The 25,680-nt window shown below is 42.4% G+C and overlaps 1 protein-coding gene across 2 annotated transcripts in view; it reads right to left on the bottom strand.

The window, feature by feature from the left end:
- LOC118366869 (pre-mRNA-splicing factor CWC22 homolog) overlaps positions 1 to 25,680 on the bottom strand; it is a 54,468-nt gene that overhangs the window by 5,515 nt on the left and 23,273 nt on the right. For both annotated transcript variants that reach the window (XM_035749663.2, XM_035749661.1), the window contains exons 11-16: positions 23,287 to 23,349; positions 22,866 to 22,970; positions 21,960 to 22,044; positions 15,643 to 15,703; positions 5,025 to 5,102; positions 2,845 to 2,997 (exon numbers count right to left, since the gene is read on the bottom strand). In XM_035749663.2, the coding sequence (XP_035605556.1) occupies positions 2,845 to 2,997; positions 5,025 to 5,102; positions 15,643 to 15,703; positions 21,960 to 22,044; positions 22,866 to 22,970; positions 23,287 to 23,349 (545 nt within the window). The remainder of the gene's footprint in view (positions 1 to 2,844; positions 2,998 to 5,024; positions 5,103 to 15,642; positions 15,704 to 21,959; positions 22,045 to 22,865; positions 22,971 to 23,286; positions 23,350 to 25,680) is intronic.

The raw sequence follows: 25,680 nt of genomic DNA, 5'->3' as shown, positions 1-25,680 counted from the left end.
TCTACAATGTACAATAGTGAAGACATCAAAATGAGGAACTAAAACATAATAGAATCATGTTGTAACCCAAAAAAGTGTCAAACAAATCCAAATATATTTTAAAATTAGTAGCCACCCTTTGCCTTGACAGCTTTGCACATTCTTGGCATTCTCTCAACCAGCTTCATGAGGAATGTTTTTCTAACAGTCTTGGTGTTCCCACATTTGCTGCTTTCCCTTCACTCTGCGGTCAAACTCACCCCAAACCATCTCAATTGGGTTGAGGTCAGGTGATTGTGGAGGCCATCTGATGCAGCACTCAATCACTCTCTTTCTTGGTCAAATAGCCCTTACACAACCTGGAGGTGTGTTGGGTCATTGTCCTGTTGAAAAACAATTGATAGTCCCACTAAGCTCAAACCAGATGGGATGGCGTATCGCTGTAGAAGGCTGTAGTATCCATGCTGGTTCAGTGTGCCTTGAATAAATCACTGACAGTGTCACCAGCAAAGTACCCCCACACCATCACCCCTCCTCCTCCTCCATGCTTTACGGTGGGAACCACACATGCAGAGATCATCTGTTCACTTACTCTGCGTCTCACAAAGACACAATGGCTGGAACCAAAAATATCACATTTGTCTCCTATTCTCATTGGTGTCCTTTAGTAATAGTTTCTTTGCAGCAATTCGACCATGAAGGCTTGATACACACAGTCATCTGAACAGTTGATGTTGAGAAGTGTCTGTTATGTGAACTCGGAAGCATTTACTTGGGCTGCAATTTCTGAGGCTGGAAACTCAAATGAACTTAACCTCTGCAGCAGAGCTAACTCTGGGTCTTCCTTTCCTGTGGTGGTCCTCATGAGAGCCAGTTTCATCATAGCACTTGATGGTTTTTGCAACTGACCATGTCTAAATGGACTGTCGTTTCTCTTTGCTTATTTGAGCTGTTCTTGCTATAAAATGGACTTGGTCTTTTACCAAATAGGGATATCTTCTGAACACCACCCACACCTTGTTACAACACAACTGATTGCCTTAAACACATTAGAGATGGTTTGGGATGAGTTGGACCGCAGCTGTACATTTCAATGAAACATGGTGAAACCCCAAAATTGCCCTCGCTGGAAGCCTGTGTTTCAGACATAAGGAAGTGGTAGGCTGCAAACTTTCCACTTTTAAACTCGGACAAAACAGAGATCCTTGTTCTAGGTCCCAAGAAACAAAGAGATCTTCTGTTGAATCTGACAATAAATATTGATGGTTGTACAGCCGTCTCAAATAAAACTGTGAAGGACCTCTGCGTTACTCTAGACCCTGATCTCTCTTTTGACGAACATATCAAGACTGTTTCAAGGACAGCTTTTTTCCATCTACGTAACATTGCAAAAATCAGAAACTTTGTCCAAAAATGATGCAGAAAAATTAATCCATGCTTTTGTTACTTCTAGGTTAGACTACTGCAATGCTCTACTTTCCGGCTACCCGGATAAAGCACTAACACTTCAGTGCTAAATACGGCTACTAGAATCCTGACTAGAACCAAAAAATGTGATCATATTACTCCAGTGCTAGCCTCCCTAAACTGGCTTCCTGTTAAGGCAAGGGCTGATTTCAAGGTTATACTGCTAACCTACAAAGCATTACATGGGCTTGCTCCTACCCATCTTTCCGATTTTGTGCTGCCAAACATACCTAGAAGTACACTATGTTCACCAGACACGGGCCTCCTAATTGTCCCTAGAATTTCTAAGCAAACAGCTGGAGGCAGGGCTTTCTTCTATAGAGCTACATTTTATTAAATTTTTAGAGCTACATTTTTAAGGAATGGTCTGCCTACCCATGTGAGAGATTCAGACTCGGTCTCAACCTTTAAGTCTTTACTGAAGACTCATCTCTTCAGTAGGTCATATGATTGAGTGTAGTCTGGCCCAGGAGTGTGAAGGTGAACGGAAAGGCTCTGGAGCAACGAACCATCCTTGCTGTCTCTGCCTGTCCGGTTCCCCTCTCTCCACTGGGATTCTCTGCCTCTAACCCTATTACAGGGGCTGAGTCACTGGCTTACTGGTGCTCTTCCATGCCGTCCCTAGGAGGGGTGCGTTACTTAAGTGGGTTGAGTCACTGACGATCTTCCTGTCTGGGTTGGCGCCCCCCCCCTTGGGTTGTGCCGTGACGGAGATCTTTGTGGGCTATACTCAGCCTTGTCTCAGGATGGTAAGTTGGTGGTTGAAGATATCCCTCTAGGGGTGTGGGTGCTGTGCTTTGGCAAAGTGGGTGGGGTTATATCCTGCCTGTTTGGCCCTGTCCGGGGGTATCATCGTATGGGGCCACAGTGTCTCCTGACACCTCCCGTCTCAGCCTCCAGTATTTATGCTGCAGTAGTTTGTGTCGGGGGGCTCGGGTCAGTCTGTTATATCTGGAGTATTTCTCCTGTCTTATCCAGTGTCCTATGTGAATTTAAGTATGCTCTCTCTAATTCTGATTTGAAGAAGCACATAAAAGTTAATGTGGAATCTAACAATCACACCTGTTAATTGTAATGCAGTCCAGGTGACTACCTCATGAAGCTGGTTGAGAAAATGCCAAGAGTGTGCAAAGCTGTCAAGGCAAAGGGTGGTTACTTTGAAGAATCTAAAAAATATTTTCATTTGTTTAACACTTTTTTGGTTACTACATGATTCCATAAGTGTCATTTCATAGTCTTGACATCGTCAGTTTGATTCTACAATGTAGAAAATAGTCAAAATAAAGAAAACCCCTGGAATGAGTAGGTGTTGAAACTTGTGACTGGTACTGTATATTTCTACTGGTTATAAGTGCACCATATAGGGAATAGGGCGCCGTAGAGAGCAACAATACGTACACTCCACGGGACTGAGTCTGTGTACAAGAGATGGGCGAACATTCTAGCAACGTTCCTCAGTTTATTGGTCTCTAGGCGATGGATGGTTTCATACTGCTCCATGAAGATGGCCTCAAAACTCTCCATGTAGTCCTTCTTCAGCAGACAAAACCTCTGAGAAAATAACAGTCACGGTTAAAAATGTTAGTTGATCATAGAATAAAGTTCTTTTTAAACTTAGTGCTCTTGAAGGAGAGTGCGAAAGGCCACATTAGTGAACTGTACTACTGTACCCTAAAGCTTACCAACAAATGTAATTTCAAGGGTGATGAAATTCCCATTTTCCCCATGCAACATAAACAGATTTCAACTAAATAAAAGAATGTCTCAGGCATAAAAAAGTATTACATTTTAGTAATTTAGCAGACACTCTTATTCAGAGTGACTTACACGAGCAATTAGGGTTAAATGCCTTGACAGATGTTTAATTCAGTCTGCTCGGGGATTTGAACCAGTGACCTTTCGGTTACTGGCCCAACGCTCTTAACCACTAGGCTACCTGCCGCTACTATGAAATATACACTGCTCAAAAAACAAAGGAAACACTTAAACACAATGTAACTCCAAGTCAATCACACTTCTGTGAAATCAAACTGTCCACTTAGGAAGCAAAACTGATTGACAATAAATTTCACATGCTGTTGTGCAAATGGAATAGACAACAGGTGGAAATTATAGGCAATTAGCAAGACACCCCCAATAAAGGAGTGGTTCTGCAGGTGATAACCACAGACCACTTCTCAGTTCCTATGCTTCCTGGCTGATGTTTTGGTCACTTTTGAATGCTGGCGGTGCTTTCACTCTAGTGGTAGCATGAGACGGAGTCTACAACCCACACAAGTGGCTCAGGTAGTGCAGCTCATCCAGGATGGCACATCAATGCGAGCTGTGGCAAGAAGGTGTGCTGTGTCTGTCAGCGTAGTGTCCAGAGCATGGAGGCACTACCAGGAGACAGGCCAGTACATCAGGAGACGTGGAGGAGGCCAACAACCCAGCAGCAGGACCGCTACCTCCAGCTTTGTGCAAGGAGGAGCACTGTCAGAGCCCTGCAAAATGACCTCCAGCAGGCCACAAATGTGCATGTGTCTGCTCAAACGGTCAGAAACAGGCTCCATGAGGGTGGTATGAGGGCCCGACGTTCACAGGTGGGGGTTGTGCTTACAGCCCAACACCGTGCAGGACGTTTGGCATTTGCCAGAGAACACCAAGATTGGCAAATTCGCCACTGGCGCCGTGCTCTTCACAGATGAAATCAGGTTCACACTGAGCACGTGACCGACGTGACAGAGTCTGGAGACGCAGTGGAGAACGTTCTGCTGCCTGCAACATCCTCCAGCATGACAGGTTTGGCGGTGGGTCAGTTATGGTGTGGGGTGGCATTTCTTTGGGGGGCCACACAGCCCTCCATGTGCTCGCCAGAAGTAGCCTGACTGCCATTAGGTACCGAGATGAGATCCTCAGACCACTTGTGAGACCATATGCTGGTGCGGTTGGCCCTGGGTTCCTCCTAATGCAAGACAATGCTAGACCTCATGTGGCTGGAGTGTGTCAGCAGTTCCTGCAAGAGGAAGGCATTGATGCTATGGACTGGCCCGCCCGTTCCCCAGACCTGAATCCAATTGAGCACATCTGGGACATCATGTCTCGCTCCATCCACCAACGACATGTTGCACCACAGACTGTCCAGGAGTTGGCGGATGCTTTAGTCCAGGTCTGGGAGGAGATCCCTCAGAAGACCATCCCCCACCTCATCAGAAGCATGCCCAGGCGTTGTAGGGAGGTCATACAGGCACGTGGAGGCCACACACACTACTGAGCCACATTTGGACTTGTTTTAAGGACATTACATCAACGTTGGATCAGCCTGTAGTGTGGTTTTCCACTTTAATTTTGTGTGACTCCAAATCCAGACCTCCATGGGTTGATAAATTTGATTTCCATTGACAATTTTTGTGTGATTCTGTTGTCAGAACATTCAACTATGTAAAGAAAAAAGTATTTAAGAATATTTCATTCATTCAGATCTAGGATGTGTTATTTTAGTGTTCCCTTTATTTTTTTGAGAAGTGTATATTGTGGTTATATTTTGTTATATTTCATATAATAAAACATGGAAAAATATATTAATTTGGTCTACTTACCCCTGCTAGAAGACCAAAGAACTTCTCGTATGTCCTCTGTTGGGCACAGCAGTCCAGAATCATGTTGCACAGCTCTTTCTGTTGAGAGAAGACACACAAAAATAGCTTTAATCTCTGGCACATGGACATAGAGAGGCGATGCTGGCCGAGCCAGGCAGGGCTGCACCTACGGGGGATAGAAAATACCTTGTACTGGCCTGGAGTGGAGACCCATCTGTTACAACCTCCTGCAGCCAGCCAGAGGCTGCTTCTGAAATAGGACCCTATTCTCTACATAATGCCATTTGGGCCTGGTCAAATGTAGTGCGCTGTAGAAATAGGGTGCCATTTTGGACAGAGCCATTGTCTTTCCTCTCTCATTCTCCAACAATTATCCCAGCCAAGCAGGTTATTGATTTCATAAGATTATATTTTCGATGAGGAAGCCAGCCTTGGGCGACCATGGGCTGCGGTATGATCAATCTTCACACTAACGTCCTGGACAGGCCATGACAAAATGACACTGGTAGTGAGGAGAGATAGGAGAAAGTAAATATCTTGGGCTAATAATAGGAGAACTATGATATGGAGATGGGAAAATGTATTTGCTATTTGTTTGACTAAAATATGAACACATTCAGATAACACAACACCTCAATGTCTCTCTCAGCACAGTTATTATAATAATGATGGGTATGAGGCTAGGCGCTATATGTATAGTTAGTTACTGAGAAGCCATTCTGTCTGGCGACGGTCTCTCTCTCTCTGCCACAGAGGAAGCCCCGGCAGAAGCATCAGGAGACTTATGTTGTTGTGTGATACAGAGATTGAAAGTGTGATGTTCACACAGTGTGCCCGATTCACACGCCGTCCATGCCTGGTAACACGATGGGAATGCAATGAGACTGCTGTCTGTCCCCTATCTCATCTCAGCTGCTTTCCAGCCGGAGGACATTGAGGGTACCTCCCAAATGGCACCCTATTCCCTTGTTTAGGGATGGGCAACTTTGATCGGGTGGGGGCCACATGAAATCGTAACGCATCATGAGGGGATGCAGTGGTTTGTGGGTCTGCATACCCACATCCATACCCAGGTCCAACCTTTTGGGGCCCCTAAGCAAACTTTTGTTGCAGGAAATTAGTTAATTTCCTACAATTCTACACATTTTGCCATAGGGTGGAGAGAAATGTTTGCAGTTTTAATATGATACACTACATGATGAAAAGTATGTGGACACTTATTCGTTGAACATTTCATTCCAAAATCATGGGCATTAAAATATGGAGTTTGTCGCCCCTTTGCTGCTACTTCTCTTAGGTCCTCTTTTGGGCACAGCAGTCCAGAATCATGTTTAAATAAAATGAATTTAAAAAATGGCTTTAATCTTGGGCACATGGACACAGAGAGGGGATTCTATAGATTGCTGTCCTGCTAAAGCTGCCCTGGTCAACTGTAAGCACTGTTATTGTGAAGTGGAAGGAGCAACAACAGCCTAGGTGCGAAGTGGTAGGCCACACAAGCACACAGAACGGGACCACCGAGTGCTGAAATGCGTAGCACGCAAAAATGGTCTGTCCTCAGTTGGAACACTCACTACAGAGTTCCAAACTGCCTCCTGAAGCAACGTCAGCACAATAACTGTTAGTCGGGGGGCTTCAGGGAATGGGTTTCCATGGCTGAGCAGCTGTACACAAGCCTAAAATCACCACGTACAATCCCAAATGTCGGCTGGAGTGGTGTAAAGCTCACCGCCAGTGGAAACGCATTCTCTGGAGTGACAAATCCCGCTTCACCATCTGGCAGTCCGACGGACTAATATGGGTTTGGCGGACGCCAGGAGAACGCTACCTTCTCCATAGGAATAGTGCCAACTGTAAAATTTGGTGTAGGTGGAAAAATGGTCTGGGGCTGTTTTTCATGGTTCGGGTTTGGCCCCTTAGTTCCAGTGAAGGGAAACCTTAACACTACAGCATACAATGACATTCTAGATGACTCTGTGCTTCCAACTTTGTGGAAACAAATTTGTGTAAGGCCCATGCCTGTTTCAGCATTACAATGCACAAACAGGGATGCAAACTCCTGAGGGCCCAAAAGGGTGACTTTTTTTGTTATTGCACTGAAACATGCAAAACAAATCCCTGATAGGGGGAAATGCAGGTTAACTAATTAAACAAAGAATATGATCTACATGATCAAGTGGTTAATGTGAACCTAACTCACAGCTAAAAAAAATAAAGAAAGCAATCCAATGTTATTTGTTGCCTAGACTTTACTGAAACAATTGGCTGAGAGTTGGATACAGACAGCGTTGCTCCAAATGCTCATCACTTGTTCACTTACAGCCAGTAGTGATCCAATGCCCCCCACTTTTCTAATCGGATCTACACGAATCACGTAGGTCACCTATTTTGGATTCATAACGGTGAATTTCACCAAAGGGTGACTAGTTCACATCCCTGACAAAGCAAGGTACATAAAGAAATGGTTTGTAGAGATTGGTGTGGAAGAACTTGATTGACCTGCATGGAGCCCTGACCTCAACCCCATCGAACACTTTTGGGATGAATTGGAATGCCGACTGCGAGACAGGCCCATCATCAGTGCCCGACCTCACTAATGCTCATGGCTGAACGGAAGCAAGTGGAAGTACTTGGCGCCGAAGAGGATGGCTGAAGTTTCACATGCTCCTAACCAACTGTGCTATATTGTTCGCTTTTTTGCATTGTTTGTAACTTATTTTTTACATAATGTTGCTGCTATCGTCTCTTATGACCGAAAAAAAAACTTCTGGACATCAGAACAGCAATTACTCACCACAAACTTGAAGCTTTTTCCTTTAAACGAGTCCGACGAGGATATAGTGCTTTCCCGGGAACAGGCCCAAATGCCAGTCATTTGCGTGAAGAAAAGAGAGGGGAAAGAGGACGCAGATTGGGCTATGCAGCTCAGCTGTAAAATACAGCACAGCGTTGTGTTACTTTTTGCTTTAGTCCATTTGGTAAATATTTTATTAAAACTCTTCAACTGCACTGTTGGTAAAGGGCTTGTAAGTAAGCATTTCACGGTAAGGTCTACACATGTATTCGGCGCATGTGACAAATAAAGTTTGATTTGATGTCCCCACAACATGAGCAGCATCATACCCCCACAACATGATGCTGCGACCCCCGAGCTTCACAGTTGGGATGGTATTCTTCGGCTTGCAAGCCTCCCCCTTTCTCCTCCAAACATAATGATGGTCATTATGGCCAAGCAGTTCTACTTTTGTTACATCAGACCAGAGGACATTTCCCCAAAAAGTACAATCTTTGTCCCAATGTGCAGTTGCAAACCGTAGTCTCGCTTTTTAATGGCGGTTTTGGAGCAGTGGCTTTATCCTTGTTGAACAGCCTTTCAGATTATGCAAATATAGGACTTGTTTAACTGTGGATATAGATACTTCTGTAACTGTTTCCTCCAGCATCTTCACAAGGTCCTTTGCTGTTGTTCTGGGATTGATTTGCACTTTTCGCACCAAAGTACGTTCATCTCTAGGAGACAGAACATGTCTCCTTCCTGAGCAGTATGACGGCTGTGTGGTCCCATGCTGTTTATGCTTAAGTACTATTGCTTGTACAGATGAACGTTGCTCCCAAGGATGAACTAGAATTGTGGAGGTCTACAATGTTTTTTTTTTCTGAGGTCTTGGCTGATTTCTTTTGATTTTCCCATGATGTCAAGCAAAGAGGCACTGAGATTGAAGGTAGGCCTTGAAATACATTCACAGGTACACCTCCAATTGACTCAAATGATGTCAATTAGTCTATCAGAAGCTTCTAAAGCCATGACATAATTTTACGGAATTTTCCAAGCTGTTTAAAGGCACAGTCAATTTAGCGTATGTAAACTTCTGACCCCCTGGAATTGTGATACAGTGAATAAGTTGGAAAAACTACTTGTGTATTGCACAAAGTAGATGTCCTAACCAACTTGCCAAAACTATAGTTTGTTAACAAGAAATTTGTGGAGTGGTTGAAAAATGTTTTAATGACTCCAAACTAAGTGGAAGTAAACTTCCGATTTCAAACTGTATCTGTTCTCCTTTAAAACAGAGGCAGACAGGCAGCGTTTCTGTGTGTCCACAGTCCAGTGAGCCGTGAGAAGAGAAACGGGCTATACTCTGCGGTGGCTGTGAATTGGTTGACAATCACTGCTTCAGTCATTAGCTTTTCTAATGTGTCTATACAATCACAGCTAAGATATTGAGCAGTCCATAAGCTCAAGGTCTCCGTTATTATCCTATCCACTTGGCTGTCGGTCCAAGGAATTCTCTAAATGAATGTGTACCCATAGCCTAGAATATGTGAATTATAGAATGTGTGTGTGTCCTTGTCCACCTGGTTGTGAGGGCAGAAACCTCCATCACTGACACTCCGAGTCCTTGCAGCTGGGTGGGTTTTACTTGCTAAGGTCGGCTCTATAGGAAGTGTGAGGATTATATATGCAGACAGAGAACTATTTCTATATGGTTCTCATAGATAACTATGTCTATATGGTTCTGTGTGCATGCTTCCCAGCAGCATTAAAGAGTTCACTTTAAATAACATTTGGTTCATTACCATGAAAGCAGTTTGTGGACATGGAAAGACAGCAGTCATGCTTTGGGTTCATTTACTGAGCAATTTCTTCTCAAAAACCAATGCAGCTCTGACCATCCCTGCAGCTTACTATGGTATTTCTCTAGGCTGCAAAGAAAGTATTCAGCCTCTTTGCTATGAGAGACGAAATTGAGCTCAGGTGCATCCTGTCTCCATTGATCATCCTTCAGATGTTTCTACAACTTTATTGGAGTCCACCTGTGGTAAATTCAACTGATTGGAAGTGATTTGGAAAGGCACACACCCGTCTATATAAGGTCCCACAGTTGATATTGCATGTCCGACAAAAAAACAAGCCATGAGGTCGAAGGAATTGTCCGTAAAGCTCAGAGACAGGCTTGTGTCAAGGAACAGATCTGGGTAAGGGTACCAACAAATTTCTGCAGCATTCAAGGTCCGCAAGAAAAACAGCAGCCTCCATTATTCTAAAATGGAGTCAGTTTGGAAGCACTAAAACTCTTCATAGAGCTGGCTGCCCTGCCAAACTGAGCAATTGGGAGAGAAGGGCCTTGGTCAGGGAGGTGACCAAGAACCTGATGGTCACTCTGAATGCGCTCCTCTGTGGAGATTGTTGTTTTTCTGGAAGGTTCTCCAATCTCTGCAGCACTCCAATCAGGCCTTTACAGTACAGTGGACAGACAGAAGCCACTCCTCAGTGAAATGCACATGACAGTTGGCTTGGAGTTTGCCAAATGGCACCTAAAGACTCTCAGAACATGAGAAACAAGATTCTCTGGTCTGATGAAACCAAGATTGAACACTTTGGCCTGAATGCCAAGCGTCACGTCTGGAGGAAACCTGGCACCATCCCTACGTTGAAGCATGGTGGTGATAGCGTCACACTGTGGGGATGTTTTTCAGCGGCAGGGACTGGGAGACTAGTCAGTAACAAGGGAAATATGAATGGAGCGAAGTACAGAGAGATCCTTGATGAAAACCTGCTCCAGAGTGCTCAGGACATCAGACTGGGGTCAAGGTTCACCTTCCAACATGTCAATTACCCTAACCACACAGCCAAGACAACGCAGGAGTGGCTTTGGGACAAGTCTCAATATCCTCTAGTGGCCAGAGCCCAGACTTGAACCTGATCAAACATCTCTGGGGAGACCATAAAATAGCTGTGCAGCGACGCTCCCCATCCAACCTGACAGAGCTTAAGAGGATCTGCAGAGAAGAATGGGAGAAACACCCCAAATACAGGTGTGCCAAGCTTGTACTTATGTAAAATGTCATATTTCCATGTTTTTATTGTAATAAATTAGCAAAAAAAAAAAAGTTTTCCCCTGTCATTATGGGGTATTGTGTGTAGATTGATGAGGAAAAAAATACAATTGAATATATTTTAGAATAAGGCTGTGACCTAAAAACGTGGGAAAGGTCAAGGGGGCTGGAATACTTTCCGAAGGCACTGTAGATAAAGGCCAAAAGGGTCTCACTCCATGCTGCAGCATCATAGGAGGATATAAACATTTAAAATATTTAAGAGCACAGATTCTGATTGATAAAGCGGGGCCGACAATCTCAATCTTTGTTTTTTTCTAGCAGAACAAACCTTCACGGTGAAGCATGGAGAGGCAGGCAGGGGTGCTGTGAACAATGAGACACCTAGCTGTAGAAACGACTGACACCGATTCATTAATTAATTATTCATTCACTCACTCCCCTTTAAAAAATTACATGTTAGCTCTCTCACTGCTGATAATAATAAAGGGCAATAATTAGGCCTGCTGTCAAGTCAGCTACATGGTGCCAGACTAGTAGACAGAAAGAGGTGATAGAACTGATAATCATCCACACACAGCTCATCTCCTTTATTAAGTTTGCGTCACAGTTCACACCACATAGAAATGAATGACTAATAAGCTGTGCGACTGTCATATAGGCCTATCTAGCAATATTGGCCTGGTGATGGTACGATGCTTAAAGGCTCATCCCAGTTATGACATTATACTATACATTGACACAGAGGACTGAAAGTCATTGAGGGTCAGTTTATCTGATCCAGATTAGCCTAAACCTAGTCCTGGACTAAACAGCATGGTCAATGGAAAAATCACCATTTCAAGTTCTTTCTAAGGAGCCCTGGAGCAGGCTTGATCGGAATCCAGGAAACTGGGCTTCAATGTGGGTGGCAGGTAGACTAGCGGTTAAGAGCGTGTGGCCAGTAACCAAAAAGGCGCTGGTTAGAATCCCCAAGCAGACTAGGTAACAAAAATATCTGCCTATGTGCCCTTGGTCCTGCAAGTCGCTCTGCATAAAATGTAGGGCTGTCCAACTCAAATAAATAATCATCTTGGTCGACCGAGAGTCCTCCTGTTTTTTTAACCTTATTTTTCCATATATTGAACACAACCCTATGTGTTTGAATATATTCAAATACATATGCACCGAGCTTGTCTGATGTTAAGCACACTGTTGGATTAAATCATTAAGAAACAAATGACCCAAAAAAAGAGCCCAACGGTCAAACTTAAAAAATGACGAGTGAATGTGTGACTGGCGCACGTTGTCTCACTCTCCTTTCTACTGCAGCAAAAGGGCACCAGAGCAAGTGTTTATTGCGCCGTCCGTGCTGAAGCTGCACCATTTCAGGGATTTTGTTTCTTACTTGTTTCTGACTGATAAGTTCTGTCACTGATATCGTCTATTTGTTTGGGAAAACCTTCCCTCAACCCTTGCTCTCTTTATGTGAAACATGTACACATCTCATGCATGTGAAACATAGGGCCTGACCTATAGTTTATCATAAACCACATAAATAAATTGGTCATAAATTCAGAACACAGTAACAAGTGACAGCAAAATGGTGCGGAGGACGTGAAAAAGGAACTTGAAACAGGCAAATGTTTACTGGTTGTTCAGGAGGGAAAGGGGAAGTCAGACTTATTTGTGGAAACTACTAGAGATCAAGATGGAGGGTATAGGAGCAAGCTTTGCGTGAGTATTGTGTGCCAAACAGTTGCTCTTAGATGACAATATCATAAATAAATAAGTGTACCAGAGTCTGTTCTGATGAAAAAATATATATAAAGCCTTCATTATAGCAGAAAAGGAACAGTTGCTCGCATTCGTGAATTGCATGAATGTCTCGTATGCCGTGATGGCATGAACAAATTAATGATTGATTGATACAGTAGCTTAGAAATTGAAATATAGGCCTAAGTAAGTTACAGTATTTAGACTAAACAGGCCTACAGCTAGGAGGTGGTTATACAAAGATACTATACAAAGCCTACTCATAACGACATTACTTATTATTATAATGATTATCATAATAATAATTGTAATAATAACAATAAGGAAATCAAGAAGAGGATATAGGAGCAGGAGCTGCATGCATTTGCATGACAAACAGGTGCTGTTAGATTATTATATTATTCTGCCTGTTTGGAACAGTGTAAACACTAAATAAATTAAATGTAATACCAGTCTGTTCTAACGAAAACAATTGTAAAGCCTTTATTATAGCATAGCAAAGATAAAAAAAGACGAATCTGTGAAATTGCTTTATCCAACATTTTGCCGTTGCATGAGGCTTGGTGATCATGGAATCAGTAAGCTATTAAAACACACACACTCAAAAAGGGAACAAAGCAATGTCTTATTTCTGTATATATATATTTATAAAGCCAGGTACATTTAACAGTTATTAATTATAGACCTAATTAAGTTGGGGTTACCTCTCTCCTCAACTTTCTTAGACAATTAGGCAAGGGCTGTTTCCTTGTCTCTGCTGCCTCTGCCACATTGTTCTCAATCCCAATATTTTTTTAAATTTTACCTTTATTTAACTAGGCAAGTCAGTTAAGAACAAATTTTTATTTTCAATGACGGCCTAGGAACAGTGGGTTAACTGTCTGTTCAGGGGCAGAACGACAGATTTGTACCTTGTCAGCTCGGGGGTTTGAACTTGTAACCTTCCGGTTACTAGTCCACCGCTCTTACCACTAGGCTACCCTGCCGCCCGATGGTTACGCCCCGATGGTTATGATGGTTACCTTTGCTATTATGCACATAGCAACATACGGAAAGTTGCCAATTCTACTGCGCACTGAAGAATGTCCGCGGTTCTGAAACAGTGACCGTATCCAACGCAGGAGAAAGCACGTGTTATAAAATAGTATTAGATTTATTAGTGTTGCTTCATTATTTTTTACATAATATAACGATATACAACTTCAGTATCACATGTCTTAGGGTAGGGCTCTCCAAATCGGTTCCTAGAGAGCTACTCTCATGTAGGTTCACTCCAACCCCAGTTGTAACTAACATGATTCATTTTATCAACCAGCTAATTAGAATTAGGTGTGCCAGATTGGGGTTGGAGCAAAAACCTACAGGACAGTAGCTCTCCATGAACAGGGTTAGAGAGCCCTGTCTTAGGGTGATGGAAAGTGCCATCCACAATGTATTAGTCCACTGAGACAGGTGTCTTGTGCACCATGACAAAATACATCTTGGGTGACCAACAGCCTATCGACGAAATGGGGTCAGCCCTATTAAAATGTAAATGTAATTACATCATCAAGAGAGGATATAGAGCAACCACAATTCTTGTGTTCCCCTCCAGTCTAATGACCTTGCGTTTCAGCCAGACAGGATCTGCCGAATATGTAGGTCAACCTGTTTAAAATCGGGTTTAAGTGTCTTCTCCCTAAATGACAGCACCGTGTGAACAGCCCATCAGCACTCAGTCACTAGTCACACCTCACGTAAAGACCTTCATCTACGCATTTAATACAAAGACCTTTCTCCATCTTCTTCCATCTCTAATTATCTGTGACTGCTATGGTAACAAAGATAGGGGAAAGGATAGTAGGCAAGAGTGAAAGAGAGAAGGGGAGAAAGAGACACCTAAAAAGACTGCGCAAGAAAAATGAAAACTCAGCAAAAAAAGAAACACCCCTTTTTCAGAACACTTTCTTTCAAAGATAATGTTGATATAGAAGCGGTGATCAAAACACAGCCATAGGTTCAGAGAACATGCTCATTAAAATACCACGGTACAAACACATGAACCAAGTAGTCTCGTATTTCATTTATTCACTAGCCAAATAAATAAATACAAGCTTAAGAATAACAGTATAGCTATAGTACTATATGAATACAGCTGTAAACTTCATCATGCACAACTCTTTTCCTACACTAAATACCTAGATGGGCACAAACTAAGGAATTATTTGGATGTTAAAGGTGACCTAGTAGTAAGCTCACAAAAGCAGCCATTTGACATGTTATACAACTGCTGGCCCTGTGGCTATACAGCACAGTGTACCCATGATATACACCTCAGTGATTCCTTTATAAAGCAGGGAAAAGACAGATGTATCAAAGACGCCTGGGTATATTTTCTTTCACTATTTACTTACACATCATAGCTTTCTTTTCAACACTTATTTCTTATGGAAGTAGCCAACTTACAATTGCATAAGAGACTAGATATATTGCAGAGTACAGGTACATGAGAGCAAACACATAATATTATTTCCACCCACAAACATGTGTACTGTAGGCTGGCCACGAGAAAACATGACCTATCGCACAGCTATTTTAAGGTAACATAAATCACAGGCAGTAAATCACTGCGTTGCATTACATAAAACGTGTAGGTGCATTAACGGTGTGTAGGATGTCTCTAAACCTCTCCGCTCTACTGGGGTTCTACTGTAAAGACTACAAGATATTGAAGCATGTTATTACAATGTCCACAACTGGCACAGTAAAAAAAAAATGGGACACTTCGGGGAAACAAACTACTTTATCGGCTAAATCATAGTGGGAAACACCCAGTTCCTAAACGAGGGCTTTCTTTGGCCTGGCGAAGACGCAAAACAAGGAAATTAAGATGACAGCAGACCAGAAACTATTTAGATGAAGCTAAAAGTTTCGATAAACAGCTCTGGAAGCTGTTTAGATTAGATGGCCATGATATGTCAGTCTGGCAGCTAGGGGGAAAGTATACTGGTGCAAGGGTATTGGGAGGAGAAGTATTGTAACCTACCGTTTGGCTGTCAGGAAAGTCCATCTTGATCAATTTGTGGGCACACTCTTCAAAATCCAAACTGTTGAAAGAAGAGAAACATGTATTCACTATTCATCATGACTTAATAAGACTATAATAATTAGCCAATAAGTGCATAAGTTTGCATTATCATATTCCAAACATCTTTATCATGCCATATGGACTAGGACAGAGTGTCCAGGCACTAGGCAGGGTTATGTCTTTGCTTGGATGGAATTTGAACTTATCACACAGAAAAAATAAACTATCTGCCCTCATGTTTATTTTAGAAGTACATTCAGTACGCATTTAGACTTTATATATCCATAAACAAACCTGGAGAAAATAATGTCTTATTTTGTTGTTTGATCACTTTGGAAAATTCCATCCAACCCAACTGCATTTAGGAAGCAGGCAAGACTGCATTCTGCAGACATGGTGTAAAACTGTGGTAAACACCACGGACCTCTCATTTCATTCATACATTTCCACCAGCATTCTGCATCTCTTCTCTAACCGCTGACAAACCCAGACAGACACACTGCTGAGCCAACTGTCGGTCCACGTGTTCCAAAACCACACAACACTCTAGAAAGCTGTCCTGACCATTTCATTTACCACGACTAGACAGGGGAATTCTGATGGGACGGTGTTAAAACAGAGGTTGGATAATTATATAGCCTTCTTCAATACGGTTATATAGCCTTCTTCAATACGGCTATATAGCCTTCTTCAATACGGCTATATAGCCTTCTTCAATACGGCTATATAGCCTTCTTCAATACGGTTATATAGCCTTCTTCAATACGGTTATATAGCCTTCTTCAATACGGTTATATAGCCTTCTTCAATACGGTTATATATATACGGCTATATAGCCTTCTTCAATACGGTTATATAGCCTTCTTCAATACGGTTATATAGCCTTCTTCAATACGGTTATATAGCCTTCTTCAATACGGTTATATAGCCTTCTTCAATACGGTTATATAGCCTTCTTCAATACGGCTATATAGCCTTCTTCAATACGGTTATATAGCCTTCTTCAATACGGTTATATAGCCTTCTTCAATACGGCTATATAGCCTTCTTCAATACGGTTATATAGCCTTCTTCAATACGGCTATATAGCCTTCTTCAATATATATAGCCTTCTTCAATACGGCTATATAGCCTTCTTCAATACGGTTATATAGCCTTCTTCAATACGGTTATATAGCCTTCTTCAATACGGTTATATAGCCTTCTTCAATACGGTTATATAGCCTTCTTCAATACATGTGACATGTCATACATATTATATCACATTCATAAAAAGACCATTTGTATAAGCTCCTTTTGAAAGAGACACTTATCTGCGTGGAACTCCACAGGTTATGCATCAAACCGGCTATATTCATGCATCCATAGAGGTAAAAAAGTAGAGAGCAAGGCCTCATCGAATTTCCTATGTAATCACTTATCAGGGTTCCTATCAGGACTTATCAGTCCTGTCTCCATGTTGATGCTACTGCCTTTCTACGAGCTGGAACAAAAACCCTTCTCACACTACAGAGCCAAACCCAGATAGGCCAAGTGGAGTTGAACTGGGCCAATGTGAGCCAAAAATAGCTATGTGAAAAGGCTAAGAGAGAACAAGGACCACAGCACTACCTCTTTCAGATTGAGTACAGTGTGGCTATTTATCACACGGAGACAGACAAGCCGGCCGGTCAACGGAAACTGATTTGAGTATATGACAGAAATGATGGAAGAATTATTGAAAATGTGACAAACTAGGCTATGACAAACTACTTACCTTTACTGGAAGGCCACAAATATGCCAAATGTCTATGTCCCCATGCTTATACAAAGGTGCATTGCAGTATGCAAACACATGTAATACAAATATGTGGGAGGCCTACACTGCACATACAAATACTCAGCCTGTCTATTAGTGGCCTGAAGATGTTTAATTCAGAAACAAGGTAAAATAGACTGCAAACACGTATAACCTCTTATCTGAAAGGGCTTAAGAGAAGAGGAGCTTTCAGCATCATCATCAACATATGACTGGTCACCGACTGGCCCTGAGGTAGTATGTCTGAGACAGTTGATGGCTATGCACTCTGCTCTTCCAAACATTGCGGTGTGTCTGAGAGTAAGTGGATTGCTCTGCAGTGTGTCATCCTTCCACCTGCAACATCTTGAGAGCAAGTCTGCTCTGTTCTCTCCTTCCTACACCCTACATCAGCTGGAAAAAGACCAGCTCAGATTTAGAGAAGCAGAAACTAAGAAAAATAGCAAAAAATGGTTGCCATTCTCTTGGACCTCTATGGCCAGGTTTTACTCATTAGGCAGAAAATGGAAGAAACTGTGATTGGACTACCTGGACAAATTTATTGTTAGAGTGTGCTTTAATGAAAAAGACCCAGCGCAAAGAGAGAAAACTTCCCAAAAAGAGGAAACTAGAGCATGGTGCATTCTGAACTTAGACTTCAGCAGGGCTGCTGCGTATGAATGAATAGCCTTGCTGCAGCAGTCTCCCTAACAGCAATGTTTTAGCTAGTCACTAAAACATGGTTTAAAACACCCGTCTCTCTGGACAATGACAAGTCTGTTCCTCTTCAAATCTACCCCAACATCCCTTAACACAATGCTATTAAATTCTGCTCTGCAGAAGTATGTGCCATTGAGAACTTAACCCAAATAAAACGTTTTATGCCAATTAATTCTGAATGTGTGCAAAACAAATGTTCATTCAATTAAGAGAAAAACAACATTCAGCAAATACAGCCTTAAATACACTGCATTCCAGACTTGTCTATCTGCCGTGGACATACAGTGATTTTCAGCCATCTAGGTTTGTCCCAGAGGAAAAGTCTACTGCCCCATTTCTCCTGAAAACATCCCTGGATCTGGACCCTTTCTGGACCCTTTCCCATTCTGTTCTGTGGTTTGGCAGTTCTAGTTAACTTTTCTTAACAGAAAAACCACATTCAGGTAGCACGGACACACAAAAAATAAGATGGATTTCAGTAAGGGTAATTGAGTCATATCAGTGAATCATTGCAAAAATTATAGCTAACTTGCAGATGCACCCTATAAAACCTGTGAAAGAGTGAAAATCTGCATTCATCAAAATTAAAATGCACCAAAAAGTTTTTTGGGGCCAAAGCAGGCAGTAAGTTATGTGCAGAATCAATGTAAGTAGTGTAAAAACGTCATCAGCCAAGCTAGCAGAATGCTGCTGAAATTTGGAGCGAGAGGCAAATTGAGGGTTCATTTGAATTTCAAAATGTGATCATTTCACCACTACGCCTGACTTGGGAGGGCTCAGTGACCGCTGGCAAACATTACAGCACGTCTAATCCTTTTCACACACACACACAAAGGTTATAGGAAACACACCATGCTAACCGGATCCTGATAACGGATAAGAAACAGAGGATGGGCTGCAGTAAGCGGGCTGCACAATTCATTTAATTTTAATAGAAATTGCGACGTTGACATGTGCAATATGCAAATAGCAATGTCTTTGACGTCTCTATCCAGTCACCCTTCGCTTTCATGCAGCTGCTTGCTTCCGACACAAACCAAGTCCCGCCCCTTGTCACTCAAGCAGGCACAGCTGGCTGTTAGATTCACTCACTCAGCTTGAGTCGGCATGCTTGTTTGCTTCTTCGTGTCAATCCACATGTTTCCTGTATTAGACTATTTGTTTTTGTATCTTTATCTCTGCAAACAGCTAGTTGGTTAAAGCTCCACACCACGTGAATCCCCAAAAACGTGTTAGCTTCTTATGTTAATTTCTCTAATACAGGCTGCTGCCAGTGACTGAGGCCGCATGTTGTTTGTGCAACGACATGTTCTGAGTCAGAAAAGAACACGTGAAGTGTATTTTAAAATCTTGTCTGAATATAACATCTCTATTCAAAATGTATTTCGGGACTCCTGGGAAACACTGACCAACACTTTGGATTCTACCCTGTCACAACTCCTATAAAAGGTATTTTATTCGTTGTCATGCCGAACACCAGCCATATAAATTTGAATAGCCTACTAATTCTATGATTCTAATGGTTCACATCACACACACAAAACCTGCCTTCAATAAGTATTCAAACTCCTCAGTTTATTCCACATTGTGTTACAGCCTGAATTCAATCTGTTTTTTTCTCTCATCCATCTACACACAATACCCAACTTTTAACACTCAAGAATGTTGTATACCCTTCCCCCGATATATAGTACCAGTCAAATGTTTGGACACACCTACTCATTCAAGGGTTTCCTTATTTGTTACTATTTTCTACATTGTAGAATAATGAAGACATAAAAACTATGAAAAAAACATGGAATCATGTAGTAACCAAAAAAGTGTTAAACAAATCAAAATATATTTTACATTTGAGATTCTTCAATGTAGCCACCCTTTGCCTGGATAACAGCTTTGCACACTCCTGGCATTCTCAACCACCTTCACCTGGAATGCTTCTCCAACAGTCTTGAAGGAGTTCCCACATATGCTGAGCTGGCTGCTTTTCCTTCACTCTGCGGTCCAACTCATCCCAAACCATCTCAACTGGGTTGAGGTCAGGTGATTGTGGAGGCCAGGTCATCTGACGGAGCATTTCAACACTCTCCTTCTTGGTCAAATAGCCCTTACACAGCCTGGAGATGTGTTGGGTCATTGTCCTGCTGAAAAACAAATGATAGTGGGACTAAGCCAGATGGGATGGCGTGTCGCTACAGAATGCTGTGGTAGCCATGCTGGTTCAGTGTGCCTTAAATTCTAAAATAAATCACTGAGTGTCACCAGCAAAGTACCCCCCACACCACCTCCTCTATGCATCACTGCAGGAATCACACATGCGGAGATCATTCTTTCAGCTACTCAGCATCTCACGAAGACGTGGCGGTTGGAACCAAAAATCACAAATTTGGACTCATCATACCAGTTTAATGTCCATTGCTCGTGTTTCTTGGCCCAAGCAAGTCTTCTTATTGATGTCCTTTAGTAGTGGTTTCTTTGCAGCAATTTGACCATAAAGGCCTGATTCATGCAGTCTCCTCTGAAAAGTTGATGTTGAGATGTGTCTGTTACTTGAAATTCTGAAGCATTTATTTGGGCTGCAATTTCTGCGGCTGGTAACTAATGAACTTATCCTCTGCAGCAGAGAACTCTTGAGTCTTCCGTTCCTGTGGCGGTCCTCACGAGAGCCTGTTTCATCATAGCGCTTGATGTTTTTGCGACTGCACTTGAAGAAAATTTCAAAGTTCTTGAAATGTTCCAGATTGACTGACCTTCATGTATTAAAGTAATGATGGACTGTCCTTTCTCTTTGCTTATTTGAGCTGTTCTTGCCATAATATGGATTTGGTCTTTGACCAAATAGGGCTATCTTCTGTATACCACCCCTACCTTGTCACAACACAAGTGATTGGCTCAAACACATTAAAGAAATGAATTCCACAAATGAACTTTTAACAAGGCATACCTGTTAATTGAAATGCATTCCAGGGGACTACCTCATGATGCTGGTTGAGAGAGTGCAAAGCTGTCGTCAAGGCAAAGGGTGGCTACTTTGAAGAATCTAAAATGTATTTTCATTTGTTTAACACTTTGTTACTACATGATCCCATGTGTTATTTCATAGTTTTGATGTCTTCCCTATTATTCTACAACTAAAAAAAAACAGTAAAAATAAAGAAAAACCGTGGAATGAGTAAGTGTCCAAACTTTTGACTGGTACTGTATGCCTCATCACAATTCTCTCTTAGATCTACGGACAGTTCCAGACTTCATGGTATAGTTTCTGCAATGACATGCACCGCCAGCTGTCGGACCTTATATGGACAGGTGTGTTGAATTGGCCACTGGAGGACTCCAAGTTCTAGTGACATCAAGGATGATCAAAACAAATTGGATGCACCTGTGCTCAATTTGGAGTGTCATAGCAAAGGGGTGTGAATACTTAAGCAAATGTGCTAACATTTCTAACACTATGTGTTTTCAATTTGTCATTATGGGGTATTGTGTGTAGAAAGGTGAGAGTAAATGTTTTATTTAATCCATTTTGAATTCAGGCTGAAACAACAAAATGTGGAATAAGTCAAGGGGTATGAATACTTTAAGGCATATGCCATTTAGCAGACGCTTTTATTCAAAGTGACTTACAGTCATGCGTTCATACATATTTTCCGTATGGGCTGTCCCGGTGATCAAAGTGTTTTGATCTAAATTGCAATAAAAATGTCTAAATCGCGGTAAACAAATAGATTTTTGGCACATATCATGCAGCCCTAACACACACAAGCACAGCCCAACTACCCACCTTGACTGGATGGCGAGATAGATGGTACGGCGAAATGCGACTAGGTTGACTTCCGTCTGGTCAAAGATGGTGACTTTCTCTGCTTCTATAAAAGTAAAACAGTACATAGTTATAAGGATGAAGGAGGGTTGTATTGATTGTTACAGTCAGGTGTTGTCATGCTATCGGTCTCCACACAGAGGTCAATCTGTTTGTCTCACTCATTCTTTTGATAGTTATTTCCATTTCCCAAGCATGGCGTTGCCAATGCCAAAGTCGTGTGTTTGATTCCCGCAAGATACTAAAAATGAATGCACTTACTGAAGTCGCTGTGGATAAAAGTGGCCAAGTGGCATGTATTATAATAATAAAACTGGGGTCATTCAATTTGATACAAAGTTTAATGAATAGAGTGCCGAAGTGTTCTGACGTAAAAGCAGTGACCGATCTCTTGCTTGCCATGAGATAGCATGGAGACACTGAGAAATGACCATGTGCATCCCTAAATGGCACCCAATTCCCTATATAAGGGACTACTTTTGACCAGAACCCATTATAGTGCATTATATAGGGAATAGGATGCCATTTGGGATGCACACAGAGAATCAGAGGTCTCCTTCCTACCTAATGGTCTTGGTATGCAGTGCATTTCCTTTGCAGTACTGAGCCACTGGGGATGATGAGATTTCTGGGGCAGATTACCTCTGGGACCATCAAGGACAGCCAAGGCCACCACTATAACCACCACTGTCCCCAAGTTACCGCAGTACAGAACACGTCACTGAACTGAGCACTGTTAACATAAGTATCCTTCCTCTTGTCACATGTTTAGAGTTTTGAACCATACTCTTTGTAATTGTTGAATGTCAGTGTCCTTCTGTGTTAATCTTTGTGATTTTTCAAATCAATAAGATGTTTTATGCATACCATCTCCACCCTCTTCCCCCTCCTTTTCTCCATCATCATCATCTTCATCATCATCACTTCCATTGGCATCCTCTCCAGAGTCGCTGCTGCCCTCATCCAGGATCTCTGTGGAGAAAAGAGATGGTCATATGATATATTCTACACTAAAACACATTACTTTCTCCAACATTAGTATTTATTTAACTAGGCATGTCATGGAGGACACCATCTTTTACAATAACTATCTGAAATGATGACACAGTATGGTGGAATTCAGTTGATCATACAGACTTTATACACTGTAGTAGCTGCAACATTAGCTAGGTAGCTGCCAGACAACAATAACCTATTACACATTAAACCGTGTTCAGTTCAAAGTCAAATGTTTTGCTTTGTCTTAAAGCAATAATTGGCACTGTGATCCATCCATCAAGCAACTCACCCTTTTTAATTGCTTTGTACTTCTCCTCGTTCTCCAAGAAGTCTGTATCCATCTTAAAGACATCTGCAAGATACAGAACATTATTGTTTTTAATAGCAACCATTCTTTTGCAATTACTACATTCCAGAGCAATTAAAATCACTGCAAATGAGCCACAATCAGAAGTAATTACCCATAAAAACACACTCATTGTGTATTAGGATGCATTTCATATCAGGGCTTAAAGTGATAATGGCCTTCTTCCCTTCTCTTTCACCCTGAAGGAACGCTTGTATAGATTTTCCAATTAGGACAAGTGTGTATGTGCTGAAGCTACAGAAAATATGTTAATCTGTTGAATTGAACAAACATAAATAAATAGAAGTGGAATCTTAATGTCAGTCTGAAAATTATAACCCTCTTTTACGAGAGAGCGAGGGAGTGAGATAGAGGGCAGAGGCAAACACTGTGATTTCTCTCCTCTCAGAGAACATCATTCCACACAGGGACATCTATAGAGACTGATAGAGGAAACCCCCAGCTATACCAGTATAATTAGCTCAGAATCCTTAGGGGCCTAAAGGACAGCAGGTGAATTGACTGAATAATGGGACGGGGTATTCTCCCTCTCCCCGGGCAATGAACATGCTGAAAACTAAGCCATCACAGATATTGCTCAATCGTATTTTCTTAAAAACATGTTCTTACCTTGTCTCCTCCCCTTCATTTACACAGATTCAAATAGTCTTGATCGTTGAAAACCGCATGGTGGAAGCTAACCATTGGCTGGTCAGTTATTTCAGAACAGCGCAATTAAGTAGGGTGAGGATAGGACTGTTGTGGTGACCATATTAGTGCCACACCGGCAGTCACGAGTCAGTCAAATTCCACATCAAATTTTATTGGTCACATACACATGGTTAGCAGATGTTAATGCGAGTGTAGCGAAATGCTTGTGCTTCTAGTTCCGACCGTGCAGGAATATCTAACAAGTAATCTCACAATAACTACCGTACCGTATACACACACAAGTGTAAAGGAATGAACAAGAATATGTACATATAAATATATGGATGAGCGATGGCCGAACGGCATAGGCAATATGCAGTAGAGGGTAGAGTACAGTACATACCCTACATTACTCATCTCGTATGTAAACATTATATAATGTGGCATTGTTTAAAGTGACATTTATTACATCCAATTTGCCAACACTGATTTGAGTCAGTTTGGAGGGTACTATGATGTTAAATGCTGAGCTGTAATCAATGAACAACATTCTTACATAGGTATTCCTCTTGTCCAGATGGGTTAGGGCAGTGTGCAGTGTGAGTGCGTCGTCTGTGGACCAATTGGGGCGGTAAGTGAGTCTAGGGTGTCAGGTAGTGTATAGGTGATATGATCCTTGACTAGTCTCTCAAAGCACTTCATGATGACGGAAGTGAGTGCTACAGGGCGGTAGTCGTTTAGCTCAGTTACCTTAGCTTTCTTGGCTCTCGACCCCGCCCTGTGCAACTGGGTACTGGACTTCCTGACGGGCCACCCCCAGGTGGTGAGGGTAGGCAACAACATCTCCACCCCGCTGATCCTCAACACTGGGGCCCCACAAGGGTGCGTTCTGAGCCCTCTCTTGTACTCCCTGATTACCCACGACTGCGTGGCCACGCACGCCTCCAACTCAATCATTAAGTTTGCGGACGACAACAGTGGTAGGCTTGATTACCGACAACGACGAGACTACCTACAGGGAGGAGGTGAGGGCCCTCGGAGTGTGGTGTCAGGAAAATAACCTCATACTCAAAGTCAACAAAACTAAGGAGATGATTGTGGACTTCGGGAAACAGCAGAGGGAACACCCCCCTATCCACATCGATGGAACAGTAGTGGAGAGGGTAGCAAGTTAAGTTCCTCGGCATACACATCACAGACAAACTGAATTGGTCCACACAGAAAGCATCGTGAAGAAGGCGCAGCAGGAGGCTGAAGAAATTCAGCTTGTCACCAAAAGCACTCAAAATTCTACAGTTGCACAATCGAGAGCATCCTGGCGGGCTGTATCACAACCTGGTACGGCAGCTGCTCCGCCCACAACCGTAAGGCTCTCCAGAGGGTAGTGAGGTCTGCACAATTCATCACCGGGTGCAAACTACCTGCCCTCCAAGACACCTACACCACCCAATGTTACAGGAAGGCCATAAAGATCATCAAGGACAACAACCACCCGAGCCACTGCCTGTTCACCCCGCTATCATCCAGAAGGCGAGGTCAGTACAGGTGCATCAAAGCTGGGACCGAGAGACTGAAAAACAGCTTCAATCTCAAGGCCATCAGACAGTTAAACAGCCATCACTAACATTGAGTGGCTGCTGCAAACACACCGACTCAACTCCAGCCACTTTAATAATGGGAATTGAT

This window comes from Oncorhynchus keta, chromosome 34 (assembly GCF_023373465.1).
Source record: "Oncorhynchus keta strain PuntledgeMale-10-30-2019 chromosome 34, Oket_V2, whole genome shotgun sequence".
NCBI lineage: Eukaryota > Metazoa > Chordata > Actinopteri > Salmoniformes > Salmonidae > Oncorhynchus > Oncorhynchus keta.
Note: the sequence above shows the minus strand (reverse complement) of the source record. Positions and strands in the feature narration are given on the sequence as shown.